Source organism: Pogoniulus pusillus, chromosome 6, assembly GCF_015220805.1.
Source record: "Pogoniulus pusillus isolate bPogPus1 chromosome 6, bPogPus1.pri, whole genome shotgun sequence".
Classification (NCBI taxonomy): domain Eukaryota; kingdom Metazoa; phylum Chordata; class Aves; order Piciformes; family Lybiidae; genus Pogoniulus; species Pogoniulus pusillus.
In genome coordinates, this window is record NC_087269.1 from 10,254,547 (window position 1) to 10,282,329 (window position 27,783).

At 38.0% G+C, this 27,783-nt stretch overlaps 1 protein-coding gene across 1 annotated transcript; it reads right to left on the reverse strand.

Annotated features, from left to right (window-relative positions):
* Positions 1–2,063: 2,063 nt before the first annotated feature.
* Positions 2,064–27,398, reverse strand: SMC3 (structural maintenance of chromosomes 3). The gene is made up of 29 exons (XM_064144414.1): positions 27,105–27,398; positions 23,496–23,571; positions 22,040–22,078; positions 21,207–21,274; positions 20,764–20,835; positions 20,500–20,579; positions 19,863–19,941; positions 19,001–19,118; positions 18,312–18,487; positions 18,062–18,142; positions 17,448–17,612; positions 16,790–16,911; positions 16,163–16,376; positions 15,412–15,515; positions 15,100–15,199; positions 13,808–13,968; positions 12,326–12,467; positions 10,707–10,857; positions 9,703–9,855; positions 7,907–8,058; positions 7,540–7,698; positions 6,745–6,852; positions 6,254–6,362; positions 4,964–5,211; positions 4,625–4,837; positions 3,807–3,998; positions 3,458–3,635; positions 2,828–2,934; positions 2,064–2,552 (listed from the first exon to the last, which is right to left on the reverse strand). The coding sequence occupies exons 1-29, from the start codon at positions 27,117–27,119 to the stop codon at positions 2,481–2,483; spliced, it is 3,654 nt and encodes a 1,217-aa protein (XP_064000484.1). The 5' UTR covers positions 27,120–27,398; the 3' UTR covers positions 2,064–2,480.
* Between the last annotated feature and the right edge of the window lie 385 nt (positions 27,399–27,783).

Below are 27,783 nucleotides of genomic sequence, written 5' to 3' on the forward strand. Positions count from 1 at the left end.
ATTTAGCAACCCAAGCTTGCTGTAGGGCATCCACAGCACCACATAAACACTGTGTTTGATATTTGATGAAGGTGCTCCTTACTTCAGCTTTCCCCACTCCAGCCTCATGTGTCCCAGCACTACTGGTAACACACTCACTGAACCAGATGAATGAATTGATGCCTCAAATTGCTTTCACTCTTGCAGTACGTGGCAGCACAGTTTTGGAGAATGAGCATGTGAAAAGGGCTACACTCAGAGGAGATCAAGGTGTCAGCACAAAAATTAGCTTCTCTAGAAATGCCACTTTGGAAGAACAGTCACTTAAGCTTTAAAACAAACAAAAATAAATCCAAAAAACCCCAAGCAAACAAAGAAAACTAACTTACCTTGAAAAAGGATTCTTGAAGTCTTGATAAATATCAAGATTTGTGCAAGCACCTGTCTTTAACAGACCTATAGCAAAAGGGTTGTCTATTCTTAACCTGCACAGTGGCAATCCAGTATTCAGCTGTGTTTCCACTGGTGTGCTAGTTATCCAGTTTCCTATTCTGCTTCGTGATAAACCTCACACAAGACTCAACACAGAGGAAAATTCCTAACACAGCTGAAACCACTCAAGTTATTCAGTTCTATTTAGAACCTATTGTGCAAAATAAATCCTGCTCTACTAGTCTTCCACTTTAATGAGATTTGATAAAATTCATTATCAGTCTTAGATGGACTTAGTATGACACTTCTTCATAAGCACAGGAATTAGCTTCATGGCTATGAATTGCTTCTCATCCAAAACTCAAAGCTAACAACAGCCAAGCTGATGGCCCAGCACTGATGAGCCTCATAAGTTAGCTGAGAGCCAGGCTGCTGTTACCATAAGTGATGATCTGATGGTCATAGATTAGATGCCTCAAGTATGTCCTTACGTGCACTGGATCAAACGTTGTGAAATCAGTAGCCTTAGGCAGGAATCTGTGGATAGGTTCTTTAGTCCTTCTCTAGACTTTAAGCCTGCTTGCTTCACCTGCATTTCAGGAATGCTTTGCTCTGTAGCCACCCTAAATGCATATTCAGAGCTCTGTATGCAGAAGACAAAAATAAAATTATTCAGGTTCTCAGATAAAGTCTATTCACACAAAAAAAAAAAATCAGGGGTGCTGGGGTTACTCTGTCTTCAAGAGTTTGTTTCATACTTTTTACCTTACCCTCTTTTCACTGAGAAAAGTCTACATAGCTAGTGACTCTGCATGAGGTATAGAAAGCTTTGTGTCAGGGACAACACCTTCTCCCTGTACTTCCCTACATTATTATCATTCCCTGGGGAAGTTACTCCACACCAACTTTGGCACTTACTCTACCTTGTATGGCAGGTCTCCTGAGCAGAGTGGTGTAATTATTTTGTGTTCTCCTTTCCTGCCCTTCCTGAAGATCTCAGTGGAGAGCAATGGTGCTTGCAGATGGAAACCTATCAGACAGCTTTATTTTTCTGTTTGACTCAACATGCCCTACAGAGTGCATGCAGTATAGCAAGTTCACTGCTTCACACTGTACTGTTTAGTTGCGTAAGGTCCTGCTTAAGGTTATTTTATATTTATATTATTGCATCACCAGGTGCTTTACTATCATAAGAAACACGTGTCAAAATAAAATTTCAGGCTTTCCAGAGTAACACAAATTATTCAGTGCCCTCTGCCAAAAGCCTGGACAGCAGAAAGAGATTCACATTTTGACTGGTGACTGTCATTTGGCTTAGTTTATGTTGGCCTCTCAGGCTGAAGGGATACAATGGAAAGAGGAGGGCTGTGATTTGCCTTCATACAGGTTCCAGGGTTCTTTCGAACTTCTTAGTATCTTCTGATACCTACATTCTTTTCAGTTCAACAACCAGAAGACTATGAATGGACAAGCATGGATTTGTGTCTGCTTTCCGATGGCATTAGCAATGTGTTAAAAAAATGGGAAAAGAATGGCTTGCAAGAACTGCTTTGTTTCATATGATTGACATATGCAGCTCCAGTATCACCAAACAGTATTTACTCCATCTCAGTGGAATGGTCTAAACATAAACCAAAACCTTAAAACGTAAAGAGGTTACAGCAACAAACCCAATCATTTTAATGGAAGCTTTAAAAAAAACCCAAAACAACATGTGAGGCAATGTAACTGGTAACATTATACTTAAGAAGGAACAGTTAACACTTTCTAAAAAGCTTTAAAACAGCAACAGACACTTTACAAAAGATCTGGGGGAGGAGAATAAAATTTCCAAACTACAGGTACTGTATAAAGGTAACATTAACAATTATCTTATAAAATACAGCAACAGAGACAAAATGGATACTCAAGTTCCTTTGAAACTAAGCCTTCTGGGATCTTGGTTAAAACATGTAATCAAAAACTATTTTAAACAAGAACTAAATAATTTGTATTTTAAAATTTACAGCTCCCTGGCATAAACATAGCACTATACACATGTTCCAAACGAGCAGTAAGTCCAATTCTGTTTAACCATGTGTGGTATCATCTTCTACAAAGTCTTTGGCCATCTCTGCTGTGATCACATCAATATGACTAACCTGGTGGAACAAAAACAAATACACAGTTACCAAAGTATCTCCTGCAGAATAAGACTTCTTTCTGAACACTCTATGACTCAGCAACAGGCCTTGAATCAATTTCTAATTTACTTTAAAAAAAACATGACATTTAAATTTCTCAGGAAGGCAAAAACGTTTACACAAGACTCTGATATAACTAGAAATCCATCACAAACTGATGCACTCTCAACTCTTAAGTCCTAGATACATTTGGTAAGGGCCTCAGTAAAAGCTATAACTAAAACATTATTTACCTTGTTTCTGAACTTTACACCATAGAACTTATCAGCTGACTCAAGCAGTTCAGGCCTAAAAGTTGTTGTAATAAACTGAGCATGTTCAGCTAGTTCCATAATCATATCTGAAAAACAGACAGAAAGATTACTTATTACATTTCCAATTAATTTTTCAATGTTCTAATGAGACAGGCAAAGAGTTTGCTGGGTTTTTATTAAAAATGAGCTTTTGGTTATCAAAACACAAAAAACCAATCAAGAAAAGACCCATACCAGGTGTAAGTATTATCAGTTCCATTATCAGCTCTGACAAATTCAGCATCTCAGCAAAATCAGTGGGGTTATTAAACTTCCATGGTGAAAAACATAGTAAGGACTTCGCCAACAATGCAGTGAACTAAAATGTTAATTTATAAAAACAAAGCTACACTTAAAACCAGGACTATTTCCACCACACTGAAGTGTAGAAGGTTACCCTTTAGATGCAGTAGACACAGAGCTGCTACCTAAACCCAAGTTTAGGAAAGGCACAAAGGCTTCAAAAGGCACAAAGTAAGTCTATTTTTATGATTAGAATATTTTATCTTAAATATCAGGGATGAGAAGACCTTCAGCCACAATGAAGATGAATAAAAGGTAGACAGCTACCTGAAACAGCTTTTCTGTGCTGAGCATCCAAGGCTTGGTCAATTTCATCAAACAAGTAAAACGGAGCTGGATCACACTTCTGGATTGCAAATATCAGGGCTAGAGCCACTAAGGATTTCTGTCCTCCTGAAAGTTGCTGCATTTCTCTCATTTCACCCTGCTTCCCTGTGAATGATACCTAAATGCAACAGCAAGTTGATTACCAATTACTAAACCATATCACTTGCTATTTTAATAAATAAGCAGAACAAAGTAAACATTGCCTTAAAAAAAAAAAACCAAACCACAGTTAAAAGGCAATATAAACAAATATAAACAAATAGAGTACCAAAATAAATATTTTGCTTACCCTTATACCAACTCCAGTGAACTGGTCTACAGATGGAACACTGCTCTGAGATCCAGATCCTCTTTCACTCTCAGTGCTGCCCTCACCCTCATCCTGGGACTGACTGCCCTCCACATCTCCTTTCTTCATCACTAACGTGGCCTTGCCACCAGGAACTAACTTCTGGAATACTTCACTGAAATTTTTTGACACCTGAAACAGTCAGTAGAGCAGATCATTTTTGCAAAGAGAAACTACATGACAAAAAACAGGTGTTTTCCACATGATCACAGTAAGCACCTGCTTCAAAGCAGAGATTCACATCCATTCTTAAGCAGAAGAGAGAAATACACTATACAGAACTTGGTTCTAAAAGATCTAAATTAACTGTTCTTCTAGGATGAGAACTGTCACAAAATTAAAACAGAATGGAAGAAAAAGCAAATACCAGTAAACTTTAGATGTCAGTTAAGCAAATAAGATTTTGAGAGAAAATTTTATATGCTTTGTAGTTAAGATCTTTTGTTAACAGTAGGGAGCAATTTCACTGAATCTAGAGAATAGATTTGGTACAAAGCCTTTTTTACTAGACGTCTTCCAGACAGGGCTGTACAAAGAACAAAGAGATTCACCAGAAATAAAATATTTAGCCAGAGATCTAATACAAATCAAGATAAGCATCTATTTAAAATGCTATTTTTTAATATTAAAAAAGAAAAAAGAAATCTAATTATGTGATACTGCCTTAAAGTATTACAGAACAGATATATCTACATCTGCCCATATGGGACAATTTTGTTTTAGCACCAGCGTCTTCAAAACTGTTGTCATTTTGTTACCTGTTTGAAAGTCAGCTGAATAGCCTCATATTTCCTGAGCTCAAGGACATTCATCAACTCCATGATGGATTTGTAGCCCCTGTCCAGCTCCTCTTGTCTTTTTATCAGTTTTTCCTTCTGCTCTGAGAAATTTACAAACTGATCTAAAGCTTTTTTATTAACATGACTGTATTTCTTCAGCTCTGTATTGCACTGCTCCAGTTTGCGGAATAACTGCAGATGGAAAATATTAACACATCAAAAGGTGACACTCGATGTACCTGACACTGTGAATGATACCTAAATGCAACAGCAAGTTGCATTCAGGTCATGAAACGTCACAACAAGTACACTTATTACCTGCTTCAAACTTAAAGTTTGATACTTTTCAAAAGCCTCCTGTGGAAGTGAACCCAACTCTCGGATTTTCTTCATGCACTCCTCCTTCTTCTTGAGAAGCATGCCTTGCCTGTTAGTCATTTTTTCAAGTTCTTTAGTATCATGGTTAATGGCATCCATATGCTCCTTTTCCATGTTCTTCCAGCGTTCCATGCTCTTTTGAAGCTCTTTAATCCCTGCTTCTGTTTTGTCAATAGAATTATCCAGATCTACGGTATTGGGCGAGAGCACAAAACCCAGTAAGACTTACTTGCTTACATAAGATCAGCAATTATCCAGTCACGTATTTATGAAACAAAAATGCAAATCTGAAGGAAAAGACCTATCAAGGAGTAGAAAGTTAATTTAAGACAAAAAGCTGAAAAACCCTCTTGATTTTTCTCCATGAGCATGCAGCTTAAAAAACCCAAACAAACATACTGAAATAATTGTTAAAGTCTAAAAGATAAGCAAAAAGAAATGTTTTGAGTCATACAGATGCTATTTCCTATCTGACATTAACTTACCTTTAGGTAGACAAAAGTTCAAGAATAACTATTTAAGATCATGCTTGCTTGTACAAAGAGTTGCTTCAAAAGCACTATGCCCTGAAGCCAGAACTCTGCTACCACCAACACACATTTATCAGCATTACTGTGCAATTGCAGGCACTTTCTTTTAGCTACAACACAAACCAAAAAATGAGTCAAGGATTTGTGTTAAGTTCCAAAAATCTGTTACAGGCTATGCAGCGTATTTGAAATTAATGATTGCACAGAATCCACCCATTGCCCCATGTCCTGTCATTAGGCATCACCAAGAAGAGCCTGGCTCCATCCTCCTGGCACTCACCCTTTACATATTTACAAAGACTGATGAGGTCACCTCTCAGTCTCCTCCAAGCTAAAGTGCTTCAGCTCCCTCAGCCTCTCTTCATAACAGAGATGTTCCATTCCCTTAACCAGCTCTGTGCTGGACTCTCTGAAGCAGTTCTATGTTCCTCTTGAAATGGGGGGATCAGAACTGGACACAGCACTCCAGATGCAGCCTCACCAGGGCAGAGTAGAGGGTCAGGAGAATCACTCTCTCCCTACCAGCCACACCCCTTTTAATACATCCCAGAATGACACTGCCCCTCCTGGCAACAAGAGCACACTACTGGCTCATTACTTCTCATATTGTCTATTTCCAAAGCAAAACACACCCTATGTGAACTTTCAAAACCACGAAGAATTTTCTTTCAAAAACTAAAAGAAAACTGATGCTACCCACCATCTGACCGTGCCAGCGTGTCTTTCACTCGTTTGTTGATAGCCTCAAGCTCTGACGTTGTGGCAGTAAGAACTGTGCCACCTTCTGTTTCTCGAAGCTCATTCAGCTCCTATAGGACAAAGTAAATGCTTCAGTATATAAAGTGGAACAAAAGTATAAGCCAGACAAACAAGTTATCTTCTGCTACTCTGCATGCAACTGTTTTAAAAATGTCAGTAAAGTTTTAATGAATAGTTAGGCTCTGAAACAAATTTATCATTATGTCCTGTTTACAGACAGGCTCTGTTTTTAAGAGTAGGATTACTGTGAAAAATTCAGATGCCTAAAATATCACGTTGACATTTAAACAAAACACTTAACTTGGATTGCATGTAGGGAAATGAAACCCGTCATAGATAATGCAGAGTAGTAAATGAGTATTTATCAAATTACTGGTAAGTGAAAGCTGCCAAAATCAGATTGCCCAACTACATTTAAGAGAAAATCCTTACTTGTTCCACTTGATCTAAGCGTTTTCTCAGATTCTCATTGAGATATGTTTCAACTCTTGTAATAATGCCTTCCAGTTTAATCCTCTCATTTAAAAGTTGTCTGTTTTCCTGAAAGAAAAAAAAATATTTGCCTTAACCAACTCCTAGACAACTATTTTATCCCCAGTTAAAACAAGAAAAACAAAACCACTCTTCATGCAATTCTGGGTATTAAAACACCACACAATTCTTTGGTCTATTGCTCTAATTTTAACATGTAGAAAGGTCCAAGTGATAAGCATTTTTGCAGCTGACCACTAGAAGTCAGCTATACAAATCATCATGTTTCTTACAGCGTATTAATAGCATCTGAACCCAGCTTTTAAACCCAGAAGAGCTTTAGACTAGCACATACTTAAGTAACATTTCTTCAACAATATGGGCATCAGACAAAAATCCTACTTTTTGCTTCATCTACCACATGCTTAAAACCATTGTTTTATTTTCCCCATGCTGTGCAGCATTCCTTTTAGGTTGTATGTATTTCTATCCATTACAAAAGTCCAAGGGCAGAAACACTGACAATTCCAACACAAATTACCAAAATTCTCAACCAATACAGCTAGCAAAATTCACCCAGCATTTGAGAAAAACCACACAAATACACTTTTACAGGTGAGAAACTCCAAACACACCTACCTACTGCTGATGAACCAGCACTTAACATTATATTCAGAAGTGACTTCTCATACAAATGGACAAAAAGAAGTTTATTAGGAAGGTACATTTAAAGCAAGGCATTTAAAATTTCCTTACTTGCTGCAGTTGTCGAATTTCATCATTAAGAGCATCCACACGTTTCTGATCTTCAAGACTGAGCTGAGACAACAAATCAGTCCCCAGTTCTGCTTTCAATGATTCTCTAGTTGACTCCATAGCATGTAAACTTGCCTCCAGGCTCTGCAAACTACGTTGCTACAGAACAGATATTAAACAGAATCGTTCCTCAGTGATCTGCACATTTATATGAAAACTCATTTTTCTGCTTATGTGAACATTTGTGATATCTCAAGTCGTGCCTTCACAGTTCATATGATATTCACCAGAAATGAATCAAAGTTTATTAGCAGTATTAATGAAACCATTTATATAAACCCAGCTTTCAATTATCTCCATATTGTACCTTAGGCATAAATGTCTTCTCAGACTGCTGTCTTTTCTCCTTCAGCATTTTCATCTCTGACAAAATACTGTCTCGGGAGGCTTTGAACTTCCTCTGCTGTGTCTCAATTTGCTGCATTTGGTTCATTAGCTGGTCAATCTCATTATTAATCCATACCACGGGCTAAGGAAAACTCTGTCCTTGTTTTAAAGCCATTCCTATTAGTAACTTCAATTCTTAGTCCATTTACCATATTCAGTTGCCATCAAACAAAAAAAAGCAAAACAACTCCAGAAATACTCAGCTGCACAAGAGAAATCAAGAACTATCCTCAGAAGTAACTTGAGCACTCTTATCAACACCAAGAAAAAAAAAAGAAGAAGAAGAAAAAATCTTCACCTCGCCAATAATTTTACACCACCAATGGGTCTAACAGGTAATTGAGGAACTTATCTACAACCAACAGAAATTCAAGCTCCCATCCCTACTCACAAAAAGCAGGCTACCTGTACAGTGCACACTGGATTAAGTATTAAATTAAGTTTCTGCACAAATCCTTTTAAAATTATCTGCTCACGTCTGTAGCTTAAAAAAGACATAAGGAGAAAACACCACACAACAAATACTTAACTGTAGATACACAAAATGGGTCCTGCACATTTGCTTACAAGGGTAGAAGACATTTGTCAGCACTGGTGCACATAAAGCCAGCTGGCAAATTCAGCCTATTTAAGGTACATTTAACAAGAACATTTCAACATTCTTCTATTGACTTCCTTAAAAGTGTGTACCTTTGTCTCATTAAATTTTGCTAATCAGCTGTGGCTCTAAGCACAGGTTGCAGTGTTCTGCTTATCTACTGCCCCCAAAACGTCTCTTAACACATTGCTGGTAGGACAGAAAAAACAAAGGAGTTCAGTTCTAAGACACAATGTGAATAATGGAGGGAAAAAAAAAAAAAAAAGAGACTGTATAAACCTCCCTCATCCCCAGATCCTAGACATTGGATCTCAAAATTAAAAGGTTACAGAAAAAGAGGGAAAAAGCTGACAGTCACTGGAATTTTTGTACAAGGACTGCAAAGATCACGACTGTCAAGCAACTCAGAGCTTAATTATAACATAATGCTCTCCATCTCCTCCCCACAGCATAAATGGACTATATAACACACCAATTCAGGTCACAAGCACTAAAAATACAGCATGAGTCAGAAGCAGTGAAGCTTAACACAGATAACAATAATATCTCGTTATAGCAGTTACTACCACAAAACTCTAAAAGGAACAGGAAGACTCATAATTAAGGTTTAATTTAATTTCTAAGCTTTAAAGGTCAAGGTAAAATTTTAATAGGGACAGCTTTCTAAAGCTTTTTTCAAGGCTACAGTCGCAGCCACTCTCTGAAGCAAGCTACTCGACAAGGTGTGCTTCCCTGCCATTTTTCAGTCAAGTTTCTCCAGCACAGAAATTTTGCCAAAATAATTAACAGAACAGTTAGAAAGTATTTCTTAACTAGCTCATTGATCTAAAAATACTTTTTAAAAAAAGAATACTATTCAGTCCAACTATGGATATATTTTAAAATCTATATTTTCATTGTTTGTAGACCAATGTTCACATGCAGGGTTTTGGTTTATTTCTGTTTTACCACTGACTTCTTTGTTACTAGAATCTCTACTGTAACACACAGAACCAGGCTGCATTAGTAAGAGCAAATCAAATGCCACAGGTAATATGCAGTATTTTTCACTTATTACTGCAGCTGCAAAACGAAAGCTGTCATCACACAACTTTTCCCCTACAACAATAAAAGGATATTTTCAATGTTTCTGCGTAAGTTTTCATTGAGTTTTGCTTCGAGTTCACCGAGTTCTTCTTCTGCCTTTCTAACATCTTTTTGCAACTCAAGACGAGACTTCCTTGTGTCATAATAGCCTCCAGTCAAAGCACCACGATGGCTGACTTGATCACCTAAGAGCACAACAGAGTAAGACCATGAACTGCATGCTATACACTCTCCATAATGTTCAGAGCAGCTTCTACAAAACATTCTAGTAGATTAACTAGAACATTTCAACCAAATTGCGGAAGCACTACAGCAGTTATCAAGAATCACATGTTTATTTCTGTATTCAAGTTAAAGTGCATTTCCTATCTCAAGACAAGTATAGATTGCCATGACCTTCTTTAAACGTTAGGAGGTTTTTTAATGTCTGAAACCATGCAGGTTGAAGAAAAAAACCACTTTTATTAAAATAAAAATGCGAATGCCTAGCACTACCAGTTCAGAGGTAAAAAAACAAAACTCAGGTCTTTGGTGAGGGAGAAAACAAGAAGCTGAGTAATTACCAGCATCTGTGGCTTGAGAGCATGATGTTACTGAAAAAATAATAACTTCCTCCTCAGACATCCTTAGGAATTTTCAGATTAACTTTAGGGAGACAAGATAAAAAGTAACCACCCTACAAGAAATTTGCCCTCCAAGAACAGGTAGTTAACAAGAGATACATGTTAGTTCAGAGATCATAACATACTAGTGCATCCAGTATGCCAAAGAATTCACCTCGCACTTAGTAGTAGTGAAGTTAATACAAAATGCATCTGCTTTACAGTTCTCAGGATGGACATTCCTAGCTACTAACTTTTAGATAAGAAAGTTCAATGTTTGTGAAGAAATTCTGCATTTTTAAGCACTGTACTTGATGTACAACACTGCACTTCAAGTATACGTTATTTTTAACACCACTAATAGACCACATTCAATAAGCCTGACATTTCAGGGGTCTCATTCTTACAATAGTTTATAAAATGGTAATATTTACCTTCCAGAGTAATACAATCCATAGTGAAAGCTCTGGCTAGCTGGGTGGACACTTCCATGCTACGACAAATTAGCGTCTTTCCAAATACATGTTTGAAAGCTTTGTCAAATCTTGGATTGTATCTCAGTTTACTGATCATAGGAATGGCATCCTGAAGTGACAGCGATTTTAGTAAGACATCATATTGATACAAATATAGCAAATATATTGCAACTAATAAGTACACAGAATTCAAGAAAACCATGGAAGAAGCAAACTGTAATCAAGAGTAAAAATGGAATAAACTCTAGCCCTACAACAAGAATTTATAAAAAATATATCATATCTCAAATTCATTAAATATTAACATTGGGTTCACAACCAATAAAATCCTAGAAGGAAGACTTCTGGAACTTGTGTGTATCATTCACATTCAGGATGTCAAACCCTGAACTCAAGAGTACATTACTGTGAATGACACTTAGGTAATAAGCAGCTGTCAGTTGGTAGAAAGATGACAGACACTCTGACCAAATATTACTACAACAAACACAAATGCTCTGTGGAAATCAACTGCAAGATTTTGCAGTTTTAGTTTTTCACAGCCAGGCTTGAGCCATAAGTCAATGAAGAGTCTGCCAGGAATCTAACAGAACAGAATCATAGAATGGTTTAGGTTGGAAGTGACCTCAAAGATCATCTAGTTCCAATCCCCCAACCATAAACAGGGACACCTCCCCCTAGAACAGGTCGCGCAAGGCCTCATCCAACCTAGCCTTGAACACCTCCAGGGAGGGAGCATCCACAATCTCCCTGAGCAACCTGTGCCAGTGTTTCACCGCAGTTACTGTAAAAAAACTTCTTCCTAACATCCAGTTTACTCATCTGAGTGTTAAATTGCTACCAAAACAATACTGAGCAAGTATAACAAATTATCATCAATATTTTTTCTCTCAAAAAAAGTTATAATCCTCCATGGAAAGACACAAACATTAACACAGTTTTACTGGTAAATCCCTCCCCAAAATAAGCACACTAGAAGTCAAGACTGTTTCCTATTTATTTTCACTTCTAACTAATGAAAAAAAAGAATCTATTTCTCAAATCTTTTCTACCATGTTTGTTGTAGGAAGCAATTAATTAATCCACTACTGAAATTTCAAACAAGAGCCAACATTTTCCTGAAATATATTTCAGAACTACTTTTTAAATGCTTGTCACTGAAGGCTTATTTATGCATTTTAAAAATACAGTTGATTTCCAGTAACTTTGAGAAATTATCCATGGTTGCAACACGTAACACAGCTCTTCAGTTTTTGCACAGGGCAGCATTTCAGCTTGAAGAAGTCAGCAATTCAGCAAGTATCAACTATCTGTCTACAAGACAATCCAATTCCTATTTAATATCATCCATTTACTTGTAAGGTGAAGTTAAACTTTAAAGAGCAAATAGCTGGTATAAAGTATGTACTTTCTTATAAGAAGGTTTTTTATGTCGATAAGCACACCTTGGAATTATTTTTTAGTTGCAGGCATTCAAAAGCATAGCAAATGACGTGCAATAAGCAAGACACACAAACAATTCAAAATACAACGCTCGTAATTAAGTGGGGGAGGGTTCAAAAGGAACTCAAACTCACATTAGTTTCAGGATAAGCAGTATCTCTAACATCCAGCTTATTCAGAGGGAGGAAAGTAACTTCTCCAGGAAGGTTCATTTTGTTAAATTCCATTAGGATCTTTGTGCTGACCTCATCAGAGTCCACAATGTGATAAAACAACCTAATTAACAAGATCAATAAATAAGCAAAATGTCACTCTGCTAAAAGCACTAATGTATTTAGGAATGGCCAGTATGCAGGTATTATTAAATAAGGTATCAATATAAAGCTGTGTCACATCTTCCTTCCAAGCCTGTGCATTGCCAGAAGCAGGTGGATTCACTCTGTTCACTTCATGTGGAATCAGGCAAGAATTTTACACTTCACCCTCCAGCCGCAAGAGAAGCTCAACAGATACATAGCACCGCTCCTAGTTTATACAGCGCCTCTGCTGGTTCAGCTGCAAATCTGTCCCCCATACTATGTTAACACTCAACATTCGGCCCTTTTTATATGGATTTACACCGTTTGCACCTTATGCCTCTCTACAGTCAACAGTAACAGCAATCACATGCTCTGTGCATGACTGGGACTCACATGAGAGACTGCAAAAAAGCGATCCTTCTTTTCCAAGTTGAACTACTTTGTTTGTTAAATGGTTTTTTTCCAAACTAGAGAGTGCAGGATTTCAGAGAGAACTGCGAAGCACTCTGAAGGTACATCCTCGATCACACAGACACAAATTAGGAACTGCATTTCAAATTCTGGTAACATCAGTATTTTATACATGACAGTGTAGCAGGGCCATGTCACCCCTGTCTCCTTTCCTGTTCTTACACCAGCATCTACATTTCATTAGAACAAGCATTTGCTTGACAACTCAGTAATTTGAACAGGGGACTGATCACACAGAAAGAGAATTTAAATTAATGTGAAGTGTCAGATGCTGTAGAAGTGGTAGATCACCCAAAAGGCACTTAGAACTCGTAGAACACATATTACAGAGCCACTCAACATCTTTTCAGATGGCTTTTTAAATAGCAGTTTTGGACAGTTTAGAGACCACTCTCACCCATGAGATTTTCTAGTGTAAGTGAAATAATCCTAATTGATTGTTACGAACCATCAGCACTATTTACTGTAGATTTTCCACACTTTTATTCCATATAGCTCAGCCTCACCACCAATCCTTACAGTAGATATCAGGAGTGTGGGTCTGGGCCTTTTTGGGGGGGCAGCAGAGGAAGGAGGGGGCAAATGGGGTTTTCTTTGTGTCATTTTGATTTAGGTTGTTTTAGACAAGATTGAGAGCACTAGGATGAATTTTTAACTAGGCAGAATTCTTCTAAGTTCCTTCTTGAAGGACTAGCAGTTTGATCATGCTAAACAGAAAGCACTTGGACCAAAAAGGGACAAGAGCTCAAGTTCAAAAGACTAAAGCTTCCAGTAGCTAGTGGCACCAATTGAATTGTAATTCTGCAGACTGTTTTAACTCTGGTAATACTAAAAGCATACAATTACCTGTTCCCTGCAGTAACTTCAACACAGGTGTAAAAAGCTGGTTCACATTCAAAGTTATTCATGACAATGCCATGGTAGCCATTCAGAACATGCTGGTTTATACCTTTTCGACGGAAGTGTTCCAGAACTTTGTTTATGCTGTCTATACCATTCAAAATAGCCTGTTAAAACATAACTTGTTATTGTTCTACAATCAAAAGATGCAGAAGTGTGCTAGTGTGAAACAAGCTACAATGTTTTGGTGAGAAGAACTAGATTACAGGCTGTGAAAGGAAAACAATGGTGATGTCTACTTCACTCATAGGCTTACTGAGAGATACAACAAAAATCAAAACATAGATAAGGCACTTCTGCTGGGGAGCTCTGAGCTGCATCTCTCTCTAACCTCTCTGCTGTTTCTGTGATTAACCCACTTTGCTTCCTAACCTCTTGACTGAACCTCCATTCTTCCTTGGGACTGGGGTAAGGTTGAGAGGCAGGGCAGGGAGAAGGTGATGGGGCAGTTGGGAGGCCTTCCTGGGGACTCAGGTTTCTGGGAGGGATATTGTGTTTCTGTATTACCTTTCACATTGTATATTGTATATTTCTGTATATACTGTAAATATCTGCTTGTATATTGTGCTAAGCTGTAAATAATACGCTTCATTCAATTTCCAGAGCCAGATGAGTTTAGTCTGGGTGATTTCCATAGTGTGGGGGGACGGGTAACACCCAAATCATCACAAGAAGTAATACTAATTTTTATCTTTAACTGTATAAAAGCTGTGATTTTTGCAAAGTTTTTGTTAACTAACTTACAGCTCTAATAGAAGAAGATACGCAAGTATTTAAGATCACTGCTTCTCAGGGTGAGGTGGTGGTGGTTGTTTTTTGGTGTTGTGGGGCTTGCTTTGTTTTTTTTTTCAGGCAGCTGTTTGTTTTGTTTCATTGTTTTTTTAGATATTTTTTTCTATTTGCTAGGTTTGTTGTGTTTGGGTGGTTTTGTTTGGTTTATTTTTTGTTCTTTGGTGGTTTGTTGGGTTTTTTTTATGTTATGAGAATAGAAGAACTTTTAATCCAGATATACTTGACCTCGTTATCTCTCCTCAATTACCCTGAGTTTACAAAACTAACTTCTAACTAGTTCTACAGCTATAAATGTTTAAAAAATATCAAGTTACAAATATGATTATCTTAATTACAACAGCAAGACCACAAGGAACTATGATATCTTTCAGATATGAACATGGCTTGTACTGTAAGAATGAGAAGACAAGTTTCCACAAGCTATTCTCAAGTACAAGGCATCTTACCTTTCCTGTTGCTGCTCTGAGAAGCTGCTGTTTCTTTTCTAAATCCTCCCTCTTTGCAGCAAGAGCTTGTTGCTCTGCATTCTCTTCTCTCCATAGATAACTACAGAACAAAAAGGAATTACAATATTATAAGTGGGCATTTGTAAGTTGGCATTTTTTGTATTATTATTATTTTCAAAGACTGCTAATAACAGGAGGGTGAAATACAGGAATTCATATATGGCTGTGGTTTTAAAACATACCATGTTAACAACTACACAGTTGGGGCCCTTCAAATTAAGTGAGAGTCAGACATTTCAATTAATTACTAACTTTCTTTCACTCTGTAGTTCATCCTTTTTATTTTTCACTTCATAGTATTTTCTGTCCAGTTCTTCAACACGAGCCTTCACTTCATTAAGATCCTGGTCCAGTTTCTAACATGAAGAAAAGAACAACATAAAACTATAATTCCGTTAAGAAAAAAAAGGTCTTTTTTATTCAGTACTAAATGATTTTTTTAAAAAATCAGAACCAACTCCTACAAACATTTTAACCAACTTAAAACAACCTGCACAAGCACCAAAAAAAAAAAAAAAAAAATCTTTTTAACTTGTCCCTGTTACTGCTCCCTTACAAGTAGACTGCAAAGCATCAAGTGTGACTTACAACCAGCTGCAATTGTGGTGCAAAAGAGCAGTGTTTGCAGCATAGTTTAGAAGTGAAAATAACCAATGTAGATCTCTATAAAAACATAACAAATTGTTATGTATGTGAAATGGCCACATTCAGTGTAGATGAGTGTAAGGCAGAACTAAAACTGTTCCTAAAAACTTGGGTCAAACACTCTACGGAGAGTACCAAAAGGGAAGTCAACACAGAGCAAAGGTAGACACACTGCTAAAGGGAATTAAGAATTTATCTGCAGGCCACATAAAATCAACAACAGATTTTTGAAAGATCACACTCAACCAGAATGTCTCATCTTCCTTGTAAATACACACTGAAGTCCAATTGTCCAAGACAATTTGAGTGTTTAGTCCCTCTCTCAAAAATACTGAGAAGCAGTAAGCTGAAAACTTACACTGTATTGTTCCAAATTTTTCTCCTTGTTTGCCTCTGTATCCTCCAAATCCTTGTGTATGGCTGCAATCTGCCGCTTCTTGTCATTGATGGCTTGATCTAAAGACTTTAGTTCTTTCTTTATCCACTTGTCCCTTTCCTCTTTGGAAGTAAATTGGCTTCCTCGACCCTGTTTTGCATAAAGATCTGTCCTCTCCTGTGTAGCCTGCGCAAGTCTAATTTTGAGAAGGACAAAATAAGCCACATTATAGAGAAATTTTGGATTTATTAAGAGCAAGCATTAAGAACTACCATAAGAATTTTCAAAAAAGTGTCAGACCACACTCTAATATCTGAGCATCAAATCAGTAACAAAAAGAAAAGGATCATCTTACAAACCCAGCTTCAAAAAACAGGAAGTGGACAATACCTTACAAAAGTGGTTAAACTTAAAAATTAATCTCACCAAATACTGTTCCCTTGCCCAACAACAAAGCTGGCTTTTTACAGACCATCTCTAAGTACATCTAACTGCCCCATCCTCAAGCAACAAGTACAACTCAATTAACTGCACACATAGACAGTACTGGTATCTTGGGATGTCATGTTTTGTCTTTTAATGCTTTGACTGTTGTAGAATGTCACAGACCTAGCAATTCCTCTCTCTTCTTTTTCTTTTACACTGTTAAATTTCGGCTCCGTTTCTGCTAATTCTTTCTGCTTCTCCTCAATTTTCTCAAGAAGCTTTTGCCTCTCCTTTAACAGTCTTTTCTGAAAGTCAAACAAAGCAGTATTTCAAGTTAGGTAATGTGAGGAACTCTGTTATTAGATAAATACACACTTCTAAAGAACAATTTAATTGTAAGAGGCCACTGTTTATCTGGTACTACCCTGTTTCAACACAGCAGAAAGGAATTCTGTTCCAATCAGGACAATAAGAAGGAATAAAGTGAAGCACTCTCAATAGGCTAGACGATGCAAGCAAGGAAGGTCTATATGGCCCAAACAAGCAAGTTCAAGCTAGGGCTACAAACAAAGCCCTTCTTCCCAGTACTTGCAGTAGTTGAGACTGAGAGAATTCTAAGTGCTCAATTTTGCAATGTACAGGATAAGGGGCCATTAACACAGGAGTCCGTTTGTATACACAGAAGCACACTAAAACACATGACAAAAAGACAATCTTTCTCTCCAGCAAACCTCAGAAAATAATGAAATGCTGCACTCTAAACTCAATACATCAGTGTACAAATATTCTTACTTATACTGATGACATTTTAAGATTTTAAGATTTCACTGCTGTTACATACCCTTTGTTCACTGTTGCCAGCTAATTCATCCTGTAGGTCTTTAGCTTTCAGCTCCAGTTTAGTCCTCTGTTTAATCTGTTCCTGTCTTTCAGCACTAAGTTGTTCTTTCTCTTCTTTCATTGCTGAAATCTTCGTCTTCAGTTCCCGAACTTGCCGTTCTATTTCCTAGGCAAATTCGTGCATTTAGTATCTTAAATGCAGTATGTACATTTCAGTATCTTGCAAAACCCAACAGATTGTTACTATGCAGATCCAAATACACTGAGAGTGTGAAAAGTTTCTCCTGTTTCTGAACAGGATTGAAGCATAGACTTTAACATAGTTTTAGAACCTAACTCCCTTATCAGAGAAACTCCTAACAACACATATCTAGAGAGCCTTGTTAAAAGGAAACTTTAACCAGGTTTGGAATGGGGTGGTAGAGTAGAAGGAATGGGAAGCACTTGGTCTCCAAGTTCTGAAAAGCTGACTTATCTATGGTGGTCCTGAAGTCTCCTCTAGCATTACCAGTCACTTCAATACTTGGAATCACTAAAGTGCCCAGACAGTGAGATGCTAGAACATCATTACTGACCCATGCCCACTACTCAACTAATAAGGGAATCTTGACTTACCTCCATTTTATCTCTAGCATCTTGCTGTGCATCTCTCAGTTGCCTGGATTTCTCCCCACTGGTCTCTCGTTTGGCAGAAAGCTGCACAAAGACATAACCAATAGTGTAAGTAGCAAGATTCTGTCTTTTTTTCCCCATGAAGAAAATGAGTTAAATTAGTAAAGAACATTGATGGGATTCGATTGAGGAGACACTGAGAAAAAGCAAATCAACTGCTCATATTCCATTCTCCATTAAATAAGTATTCTACCTCATCAAGCTTAGCTCGGGTTTCGTTAAGCTCTTGATTATAAATGGTGTATTCCAATGCTCTTCTCATTTTATCCCATTTCTGGTACTGAGCCAGCTCTTCTTTCTCCTCTTCCAGAGTATGCAGTCGCTCTTCAATGTATTTCAGCAACTCATTAATCTTCTCTCTCTTGCCCTCTTCAGAAAAGATTGAAGTACAATTAAACACAGTAATATATATCCAAAATGAATCTCCCCCAGTGATTAACTATGTCAACAGTCACAAAACATGTAAAGAACACATGTCCAGAAGTTCCCCAAAAAGCCATCTCAACAGTGATAGTAGTTATGTAAAGCAACATGTACTATTTTGGCTCATACAGACTGTAGTAAATAAACTTTAGTGCTTGCATAGCAATAGGTACCCTGATTTTTGGAGCACTGCCAGCAGACATAACTCTGGTTGCGAACAGTACAAGTATTGCCTTACTAGTCTAGCTAAAAAGTTTTCATGTGTGCTTTTAGTATAAGTCAGCAGTTAAACCTCTTGAGATATTTAAAATTCAAGAAGGAAATAGGACATGCTTTGCATCATTTAACATACCACAAGTAAAATCTTTCCAGCAACTAACTTTACTGAAAAAGCCATAAACCTTTAGAGTTATCTGAATTGCTGTGGCATAAAATGATCATTTTTAAGACCCTCTTTACCTGTTTCTTTCATTAGTGAAATACTCTCTTCTTTACGTTCATCATACACTCTGGTACCAGCTACTTCTCTCAGTAACTTTAGTCTTTGAGAGTCAGGGGCTGTGGCCATCTGGTTGATCTGAAAAAATTAAAATCTATGATTTCAATAGTCTGCTCTGGACGTATGACCAACTATTGCACTTTTTTTTGCTATGCCTGTTTGCCTGAGATTTTGGGAGGAAGATTCAGATACTTAGTATATACCATACAGGTCTCTCATCGAGGCAGGTAGTTTAGCATGGCAAATATTCTACTTGTAATGAATTTCATTGGTTTTCATATCCTATCAATTACTGCCACAAGTCAAAGTACTACTATTATGCAAATTGAGGAAATCATTACCTGCTCAAAATTCTATTTGGAGAAACTCAAGCTTGGGCTTTTAAGTTCTAGTGTTAAACCAAAGCAATTAAATACCTCCATAAAACCACATAAAAATGTGGTTAAAAATCTTAGACTGCATCATGCCACAAAACACTCATTAATCCGACATTAAATTGATCACACAAAACTCAAAACACGCTTTCCTTCAACAAAATTTCAGTGGCTGCATCCTTTTACAAGAAAGTAACTGGGTTTGCTTTGTATTCTATAAAACCAGTAGAGGTATTTTGGCTGAAAGAGTTATGTGTGCTAAACTTCACTACAAAACAAGTGACTTTCCAGATGAAGTTTTCTTGCAAATACAACATAGAATCAATGTAAACTACTGAAACAGATTTAGACTTCAGTTTACTTCTTCAATAATTGAACTAGATGTGGCATCCAGGAGACATGACGCTGGTAATAGTCATTTCTTCTAATCTGTGAAAAAGAATCTTACCTTTCCTTGCTTGACAATATAGTAGGGGTTACTGCGAGAAAATCCAGCACTTTCCAGAAGATTCATTACATCATTTTTCCTGAAATATTATTGTGAATCTATTAAAAACACTTACAGTGAAAAGTGACAGCTATTAAAATTCAGTGAAGTATCACAACTACACATTGCATGCTATAATCACTGTGTGCAATGCATGATCTGTTTGAAGGAGCTTCTTTATTTGGTAACAGGTGAAAGGAAATGAGGGAATAAAAATGGAAAATATCTACATTACAGCACTGCAAAGGGATTAAGAAAGAGAACTTCAAAGCAAAGAGGAGGTTAATACAGGTAAAGGCATCACAAGGAATAATATGGAACCATCTGAAAGTCTGGTAATTCTTCTATTTACAAAAGCCCTGAAAGAAATACCATAGAAGCAGTTACACACTATACTAACAAATGCACTGGACTGTAGATAGCAGACTTTGAATTTACCACACAACAACAGAGATCCTTCCTGTCAAACTACCAGTCCTGTACTCAATACCACACAACTGAATCGATTCATTTCAGGCTAGAGATGTAAGTGTTTGGTTTGACTAGACAACTTTAGAGAAGTACTACTGGTCTCATTCAGGTAAGGAAAAGTACCTACGTCACCATTTTCTTGTCTAAGAAATACTGATCCTTCTTGGCTCCAATGACTCTGCGAAGTGAGACTTCCTCTTTATCAATCTTGAGAAAACAAAACAAAGTAAACTTAACTGCTTGCAGTACGCATGTATTACTATCCAGAGTGCTTATGACTTAATGAAAACGGACTCAAAAGCATTACCATACTGAAGACTTCTGTAATACTGAGATTACTGAAGTCTGAATTAATAATCTATTTATTTCTGAAGTAGTTTATTCAACTTACCGGTAACCTGTTGTCTGAATTGTCAAAAATAATTTCCACGAATGCTGAAATAACACGGGGACCTGTACCTTCCTAAGAAAGGAGATATTTTGGTTAGTAAATTCCCACCTTAGAAGTGGGAATTTTGAGCTCATTCATCTCCCCTTTTCTGTGACAATCCCACTTCCCTTTTTCTTCCAAGGATTTATTCAGGAGCATCTGTGTAAGACGCAGCATATGCATTTTTTTTATTTCTGAAAAACTTGGGATACACATTCAGCAGCGAGCATTATCAGCATACAGTATTTATTTGAAATGAACTCCCTTTTTCAAAGAGAAATAAAAACTCTTTTAAGGATACTTTCAAAAGAATTGGCTTAAAATATCCACAGCCCAGCAATTAACCGTTTTTGTAGTAACATTTTAATGCTTATTCTTTAGTCTTGTAATACACCTTCACTTACATGCAACAAAGCCAGTCTCTGCTCTGGGCGAAGATGACTAAACTCATCACTGAGGACAAACTGAATTGCTGTAATAAAACAAACAGAAGATGGATTCATTCCTTTAAGGAGCCATGCAGGAGTTTCTTTAACTCAAAACACCCTGCTTTACTGTTGTATAGTATGGTCATGCTGTTATTAGTATCTCACAATGTTTATTCATTAAAAAACTTAATCTGTCGGAATTTTATCACTCAGTCTGCTGCACTGTCTCATTGTGGCCACAATGCTGCACAAGCGGGGATTCCAGAGTTTTCCTCTACAAATATATAGCACACACAGCTAGGCTAAAAATATGATAAATTCTCAAATGTTAAGTATTTTAGCAAAGGCTGCCATCACAAAGGCCACTAACATCTTTGACTACTATCTTTGTTTCACCTTCAGTGCTCCCACTCCACAAACCTCCTGCATAACCATACATTAAGCAGCTGTATAAGCTGTGCCATACTGCTATGAAACCAGTTCAGAATTTAGCCACTACGAATGTCTACAGCAATCGCTAATATCGCAATTGGTTTTCAAGGCAGGTGACTTTCAGAATTGATTTCCTCTAAATACATTTTTTTTCCACTTGGAATTGTAGAAACCATTTGTAAGAGAAGCCAAATACTAGAGAAAAGTCTGATGGTTAAGTATTAAACAAGTGCATTGAGATCTGCCTTTCATCACTGTCAAGTAATTAACAATCTGTCATTCCTTGTTGAGGAGGAACATGCAGTAAACCAATTTTTGGTATCAAGAAAGAAATCACCAGCATCCCCATACTATTACATTAAGAAATTCATGCTTACCATAAAAAAAGTTGCTTTTTCCAGATCCATTTCTTCCCACTGAAAATTGAAACACAAAATGTAACCTCAAGTTGATGCGCGTTTACGCTGCAACACACATTAAATGCTCAAGAATAGACTCCAAATGTAACATAAACAAACAAAATCTCAAGAGAATGAGACAGACTTAGGAGGAGGATCACTTAAGCCACTTTTTGAGAACAAGACAGCAATCCTTTCCCCACTCAAACACATTACCACAACTTACAAATAACAGTTAAAACAGTAAACAATCCTTTTGTTTTAAGTACTGCTCTCCTGGAGGAGTAAGAACAGTAGACCCAAGTCAAACTTTTCTTGTCCCAGCACCTTGTTTTTGTATTTGACCAAAGGAATTCACATGCCAGTACATTCAGGCTGACTGCATGAACTTCAGGTAGCATACAAACTTCTGATTTAATAAGACTGAAAGCACTCCTTTATAAAACAGTATAGGAACACTGTACTATGCTAGCATACACTAATCTCACCGTTTATTCTGGTGCATTTCAGCAAGGCTGTCATATCTTTATGATCAGCGCTTACTGTGCTGATTTTGAAACTGCTTGCCTTCCAGCAGCAACCAGCAGCCCAGGCTTTCCACCCCTTCCTGCCTACATGCTCTCTAGACTAACCTTACTCCAAAAGTACTTGGAACTGCTATGAGGTCTTTAAAAAAAGAAAAATCCGTGGAGTTGGATTTTCTTTTTTCCTAAACAACGATATCGGCTGAAGTAACACTGCATAACAGGACAAGCTAAGCAAGTCATATGCACTTTTTTCCCCAGTTTCTGGGTATATCATGACTACTAAGTCCAAAACTGACTGTTTTCTGTTGGGTCAGCAGCCTCAAAGTTGCTGCACAATCATTAAAGTCAATGCAAATGAAAAGACAGAGCCAGGCAGCCATAGGCAAAATTAAAAAGAGGCATGAGAATATTGGACAATATGCTGTTAGATTAGGTGTTATGTATGAAACTACACTTTGCAACTTATTTTTGATAGCCCATGTTCAGGAATGCATTCCTCCAAAGCTGAAAGAGGACCATCTTCTTTGCATCATTTTATAGCAGCTAGTGCTTACTGATCAAAAGTGATCACATTTGGAAACATACAAAAAAATAATTCCATACAAATTCTCTGCTGCTATTCCTCTAAGGATAGCTTTTAAAGGGGGGGTGGGTCTAGCTAATATAGAGATCTGTACATAGGAAGTTTACAGACATCACTCAGTTTCTGAAGACCCGGACATACTATTGTTACAGTAAAACTGAACATTACTTTGCTGTAAGTGGAATACACCTATTAAATTACAGAGAAATTAAGTTTCCAAAACAGAAAATAAAGTCATCAAATGTAGACAGAGTATTAAAAGCTACAAAGGACTCCTAATGTGTGCAACTCTAGTCAGTGCTAAAAGACAAGCATCAGAACTTACCAATGACATTGTGCTTCGAGCTGAACGGGTCCACAATGGTTTGGTCCCTGTAACTTCGAAAGCCCTGAATGATTACCTAGAGAGAAGAGTGCATAACAGTAACAAACCCCTCTCAGTTCTTCAGAAGGTTTTTTTTATTTTTAAGATTTTACAGACTATTTACATTAATTGTATTTGATTTCCTCTACCTCTAAACTTCAACCTTCCAGCTAAAGATCAGCAACTTATACCACAAAACTTGTGAGACTCATCAAAGCAGCACTTGAGACAGATTATTCCCCACATCACAAGAGACAGTGGTGTTTACCTAGACCAAAAAACGGTGAATATGAGAGCTCTGATAATCTTTTTGTAAAAATACTACACAAAACAGATTACTGCATTACATGTTACATATAGGAAGAGAAAGCTCCATAAACAACCATTAATCCTAGTAAGGTTATATTATATTTAATGCTTACAATGCAATACATATGCAGTATAAAAATTCTGTCTACAAATTCACCAAGCAACTGCAGAACTGCAAAACATTCTGGTTACCAGGCTCTGCACATTATACCTGCAATATGGTCATATTTTGGTTTACTGTGCAGTCTGAAATGAAAATTAAAAAGGCAAACTCTCTGGGTTATAATGAATTTGCTTCCTCAACAGACAAATACAAACCTGAACAATCTATTTGAGGAGCCACACAGCAAACAAGTAATCTCGAAGATGCATGCCAGATTTCAACTATTCTATTTCAGTAGTTATTTGAGGTTTGCCAAGCAAGCAAGATACAAGGTAGAGTAACAATATACAACAGTTTGGATCTTCAGAGCAAAGAAATTGATCCACTTCAGCATTAAGCAATCTTTTTCAAACATTAAAGCCATGCTGTAAGACTATACTGCAGCTTTGGGCTGTTCAGCAGAACATCAAAGAGACAGCAGTCACATTCAAGTTTTGCTCTTTGCATATCTTTCAGCAAGAATAGTTACAAAAGAATTAGAGGTGACATTTTATCATTATTCCTTCGCTCAGCTCTTCCCCAAGAGAAGCAAGACACTGTTAAAGTAATGGCAATGTTTCACCATGATAGCTATCATGGATGAAGAATTACTTTTTAGGAAGAGAGCAAAACTCCTCTCACCACCTGTTTGTAACTTTAGGATTACAACCACCTCACAAAGGTTGAATGAAAATGCCATGTCAGACAAAGAATAAAAACATTTGAGATGAAGTGTTATTTCAATTTCAGTAAAGGTATTAACTGACTTTTAGTCAGAAATTACAGAGCCGATCTATTCCCAAGTACTATGTCTTCCCTGTCATATTCTCTTTGCGGAATTATTTCATTACTGGAATCTGAACTTCAGAATACAGTAGGCACAAAACTACTAATACTAATCTGATGACCATCGGACATCAGATCTAAGCAGGAGCAGCTATTCTGGAAAAGGAGCAGTCTTCCAATACAACTTCCTCCAATAGTTTGCCTATCTAAACTTCTTTTAATTGCAACTGTTGATGATCCCTCTCCTCAAGCAAAATACAATTCTCATCAAGTACCTACACAGTATTCAGCTCTAAACCCAAAGCAACTGCATTGGAAGTAATTAAGAATTTCTAAAATTAATGGACCAAACTATAGAAAGTAAGTTTAAGGCAATGTATGAACTCAAAACTCTCATTACCATGACTGTGAATATAGACCCTCATGTGCCACAAGAAACAACTCTGCCTCACCTGCCAGAGCAGACTTGTGCAAGCTCTGTATCTGTATCTTTCAAACGAGAATAGGAACAGCATATCTTAGTTAAGTCTTGAAACCAACTCTAGGCCATGGCAACTACTTTCACTCACAAAATTCTGAAAAATAAATATTTTTTAAAAACTATTCTAAATACAATAGTGCTTCCAATACACCAAATTTCAATAAAATAATGGGGAAAAAATGGTCTACAGTGTTTGTCTAGTTTACCTACAACATTATAAAAACACCCAAAACAGAATCTACTTTAATCTCCTAAGAATGCAAAAACCTCTACAAAAAGGTAAAAACAACCAATCATTATTTTAATGGTATTACTATAGAAGCCTAAGTTTTTACCACAAAAGTAGGTGACTGGCACATGTAGACTCTGAACACCACTTTATTCCCCTCTCCAACGTTTTTTCCTATATGTCTTCTCACTTCATGCATCCCTACAAACTTCTTTACTGCCTTATGTAGCCTCATATTAAGACAATTTTTATCTCCTAGCTCCAGGAATTATTTCTGTGGAGAAAGAAAATTAATTGCAATGTTGGGGGAAAAGAAAAAATATTACCAACAAGCGTTTTATTCTCACTTTCACATCCTCTTAACATTCTTCTATGGCTCCTAAAACAGTATTGGTCACTGACCACAAAAATTTCTTTCCTAGCTGAAATTAATTTTCCTGTTTTGACTTAATTTGGACTTCTTACTCTCGTTCTATATATCTTAACTACTGTTTACTTTTGTGCAGTTCAAATCTGCAGAACAATTAATGTTCAATGCTTTAAAGCAATGCGTACACTTGTAACCATAGAGTGATGTACAGGCATTTAAAACACTGCCTACTCAGTCATCTGATTTTTACTTAGAATACACACCTCCAAACTTGAAGAAACATTTTTCTAATAGGGTGTCAGAAAGCTAGGTAAATTTTGAGTCCACTGAAAATAAGAACCCTAGGAGGGTCTGTATGAACATGCATAGGCAGTGGTACAAGAGCAGTCAAAGAAATTCAGCCATTACGATTGGAAGGACATGCTACAGAGATAACATTAATTGTTATCTTAATCTTAGAAACGGTTTGGAGAAAGTCCATACAAAAATCTCCTTTCTAACGGAAGGTTAGCTATAGTCCGCCCATCAAGTATGAAGTCTAGTAGATTAAGAGTTCATGCCCGAGGGCCTGAAGCATCACCCCAGAGCAAACAGTAACTTGTTTCTGCCGGAAGAAGCGGCAAACGAAAAACAGTTTGACTTGAAACCCCCAATACGGTCACATTTTCCCACTGAAACTACATGTGGATTAAAACACGTGTGTGTGTGTGTGTATATGTGCATAAGAGGAGACCTCCTCAATTTCAACAGCTGAAAGGCAACCTGAAAAGTGAGGAGTGCATGAACCTAGCACGAGGAAGAGCATCCAAGCTCTGGATTGCCCATCGCCTGGAAGACCAGGACACCTGGGCTATACCAGTCCTCGCAGAGCCCGCAAAAAATGTCCTGCGTCCAAGAAGGTCTCCCCTCAAAGCCTCCTTCACACCAGTCATGAATTATACCAGCCGCGGGAACCGGAAAAGGCGTCCCCCAGACTACATGGCGGGCTTGCTCCATGCCCGGGCCGCTTCCCCCCGTGAAGGGCCACGGTCTCCCTCCTCGGGACAGTGGTGAATCAGGCAAAGGCCTTCACACTCGCCAGGAGCCAGTGGGCCTATTGGTGTGGGCCCGGGACCTGGCTCTGCCGCTAGCCCAGACGTTGAATGAAGAGACCCCCGCAGCGGCAGGATAAGGCAGAGAAAGCCAGGGCAGATCGGGCCAGACAGGACCAGGCCGCACAAGGCAAGCGGGCGGTTTGGAGCCCGCCGGCTTACCTGCTTGATGTACATATCTGCGAAGGATGGGGGAGGCGACCGCCCCGGTTCCTCCAGCCGACGCTCAGCCCGCCCTCACCGTTTCCTCTCGGCACAAGTACTCGGCTTGACCCGCTAGGTCGTCTTCGCCCCCTCCCTCTCCTCCTCCTCCTCGCCAGCGTCCACAGTACAACGTCCCGCTCACCCCTCACGCAAACAAAATGGCGGCGGAGCCTCCCCCAACACGGACCGGCGCGAATGATTCGGCAGCAGATGGAAGGGGAGACACATAACAAAGAACTCTTCCCTCCTTTGCTGGAGGAGGGACATAGAGAGAGACAGAAAGGCGTCTCCTCCTTTTTGCTTCTAAAGTGCCTCACTGGCCTTTTTGAAGCTGGAGAGGCTGATCACACTGTCTCGTCTCCCCTCTCACTATGGATCCCCCCGTGGATGAGGAAAAAGTGGTTTCTCCCTCTGGGAGGCAGGTTGGGCGCCAAAGGCAAGTGTGAGCGGAGAGCTGAACAGTGGGAAGTGGCGGGCCCGGAGGTGGTGGTGAGCGCTGGGGGCTTTTGAGCCTCAGGGAGAAAAGCGCTGTCAGCCAGCTCCAGCGGTGGAACAGCGGCAAAGTGCTCATCCTGAATGAATGATAAAACTTTGCTCTAAAATCTATATTAAAAAAACACAAACATCCCAAAACCTC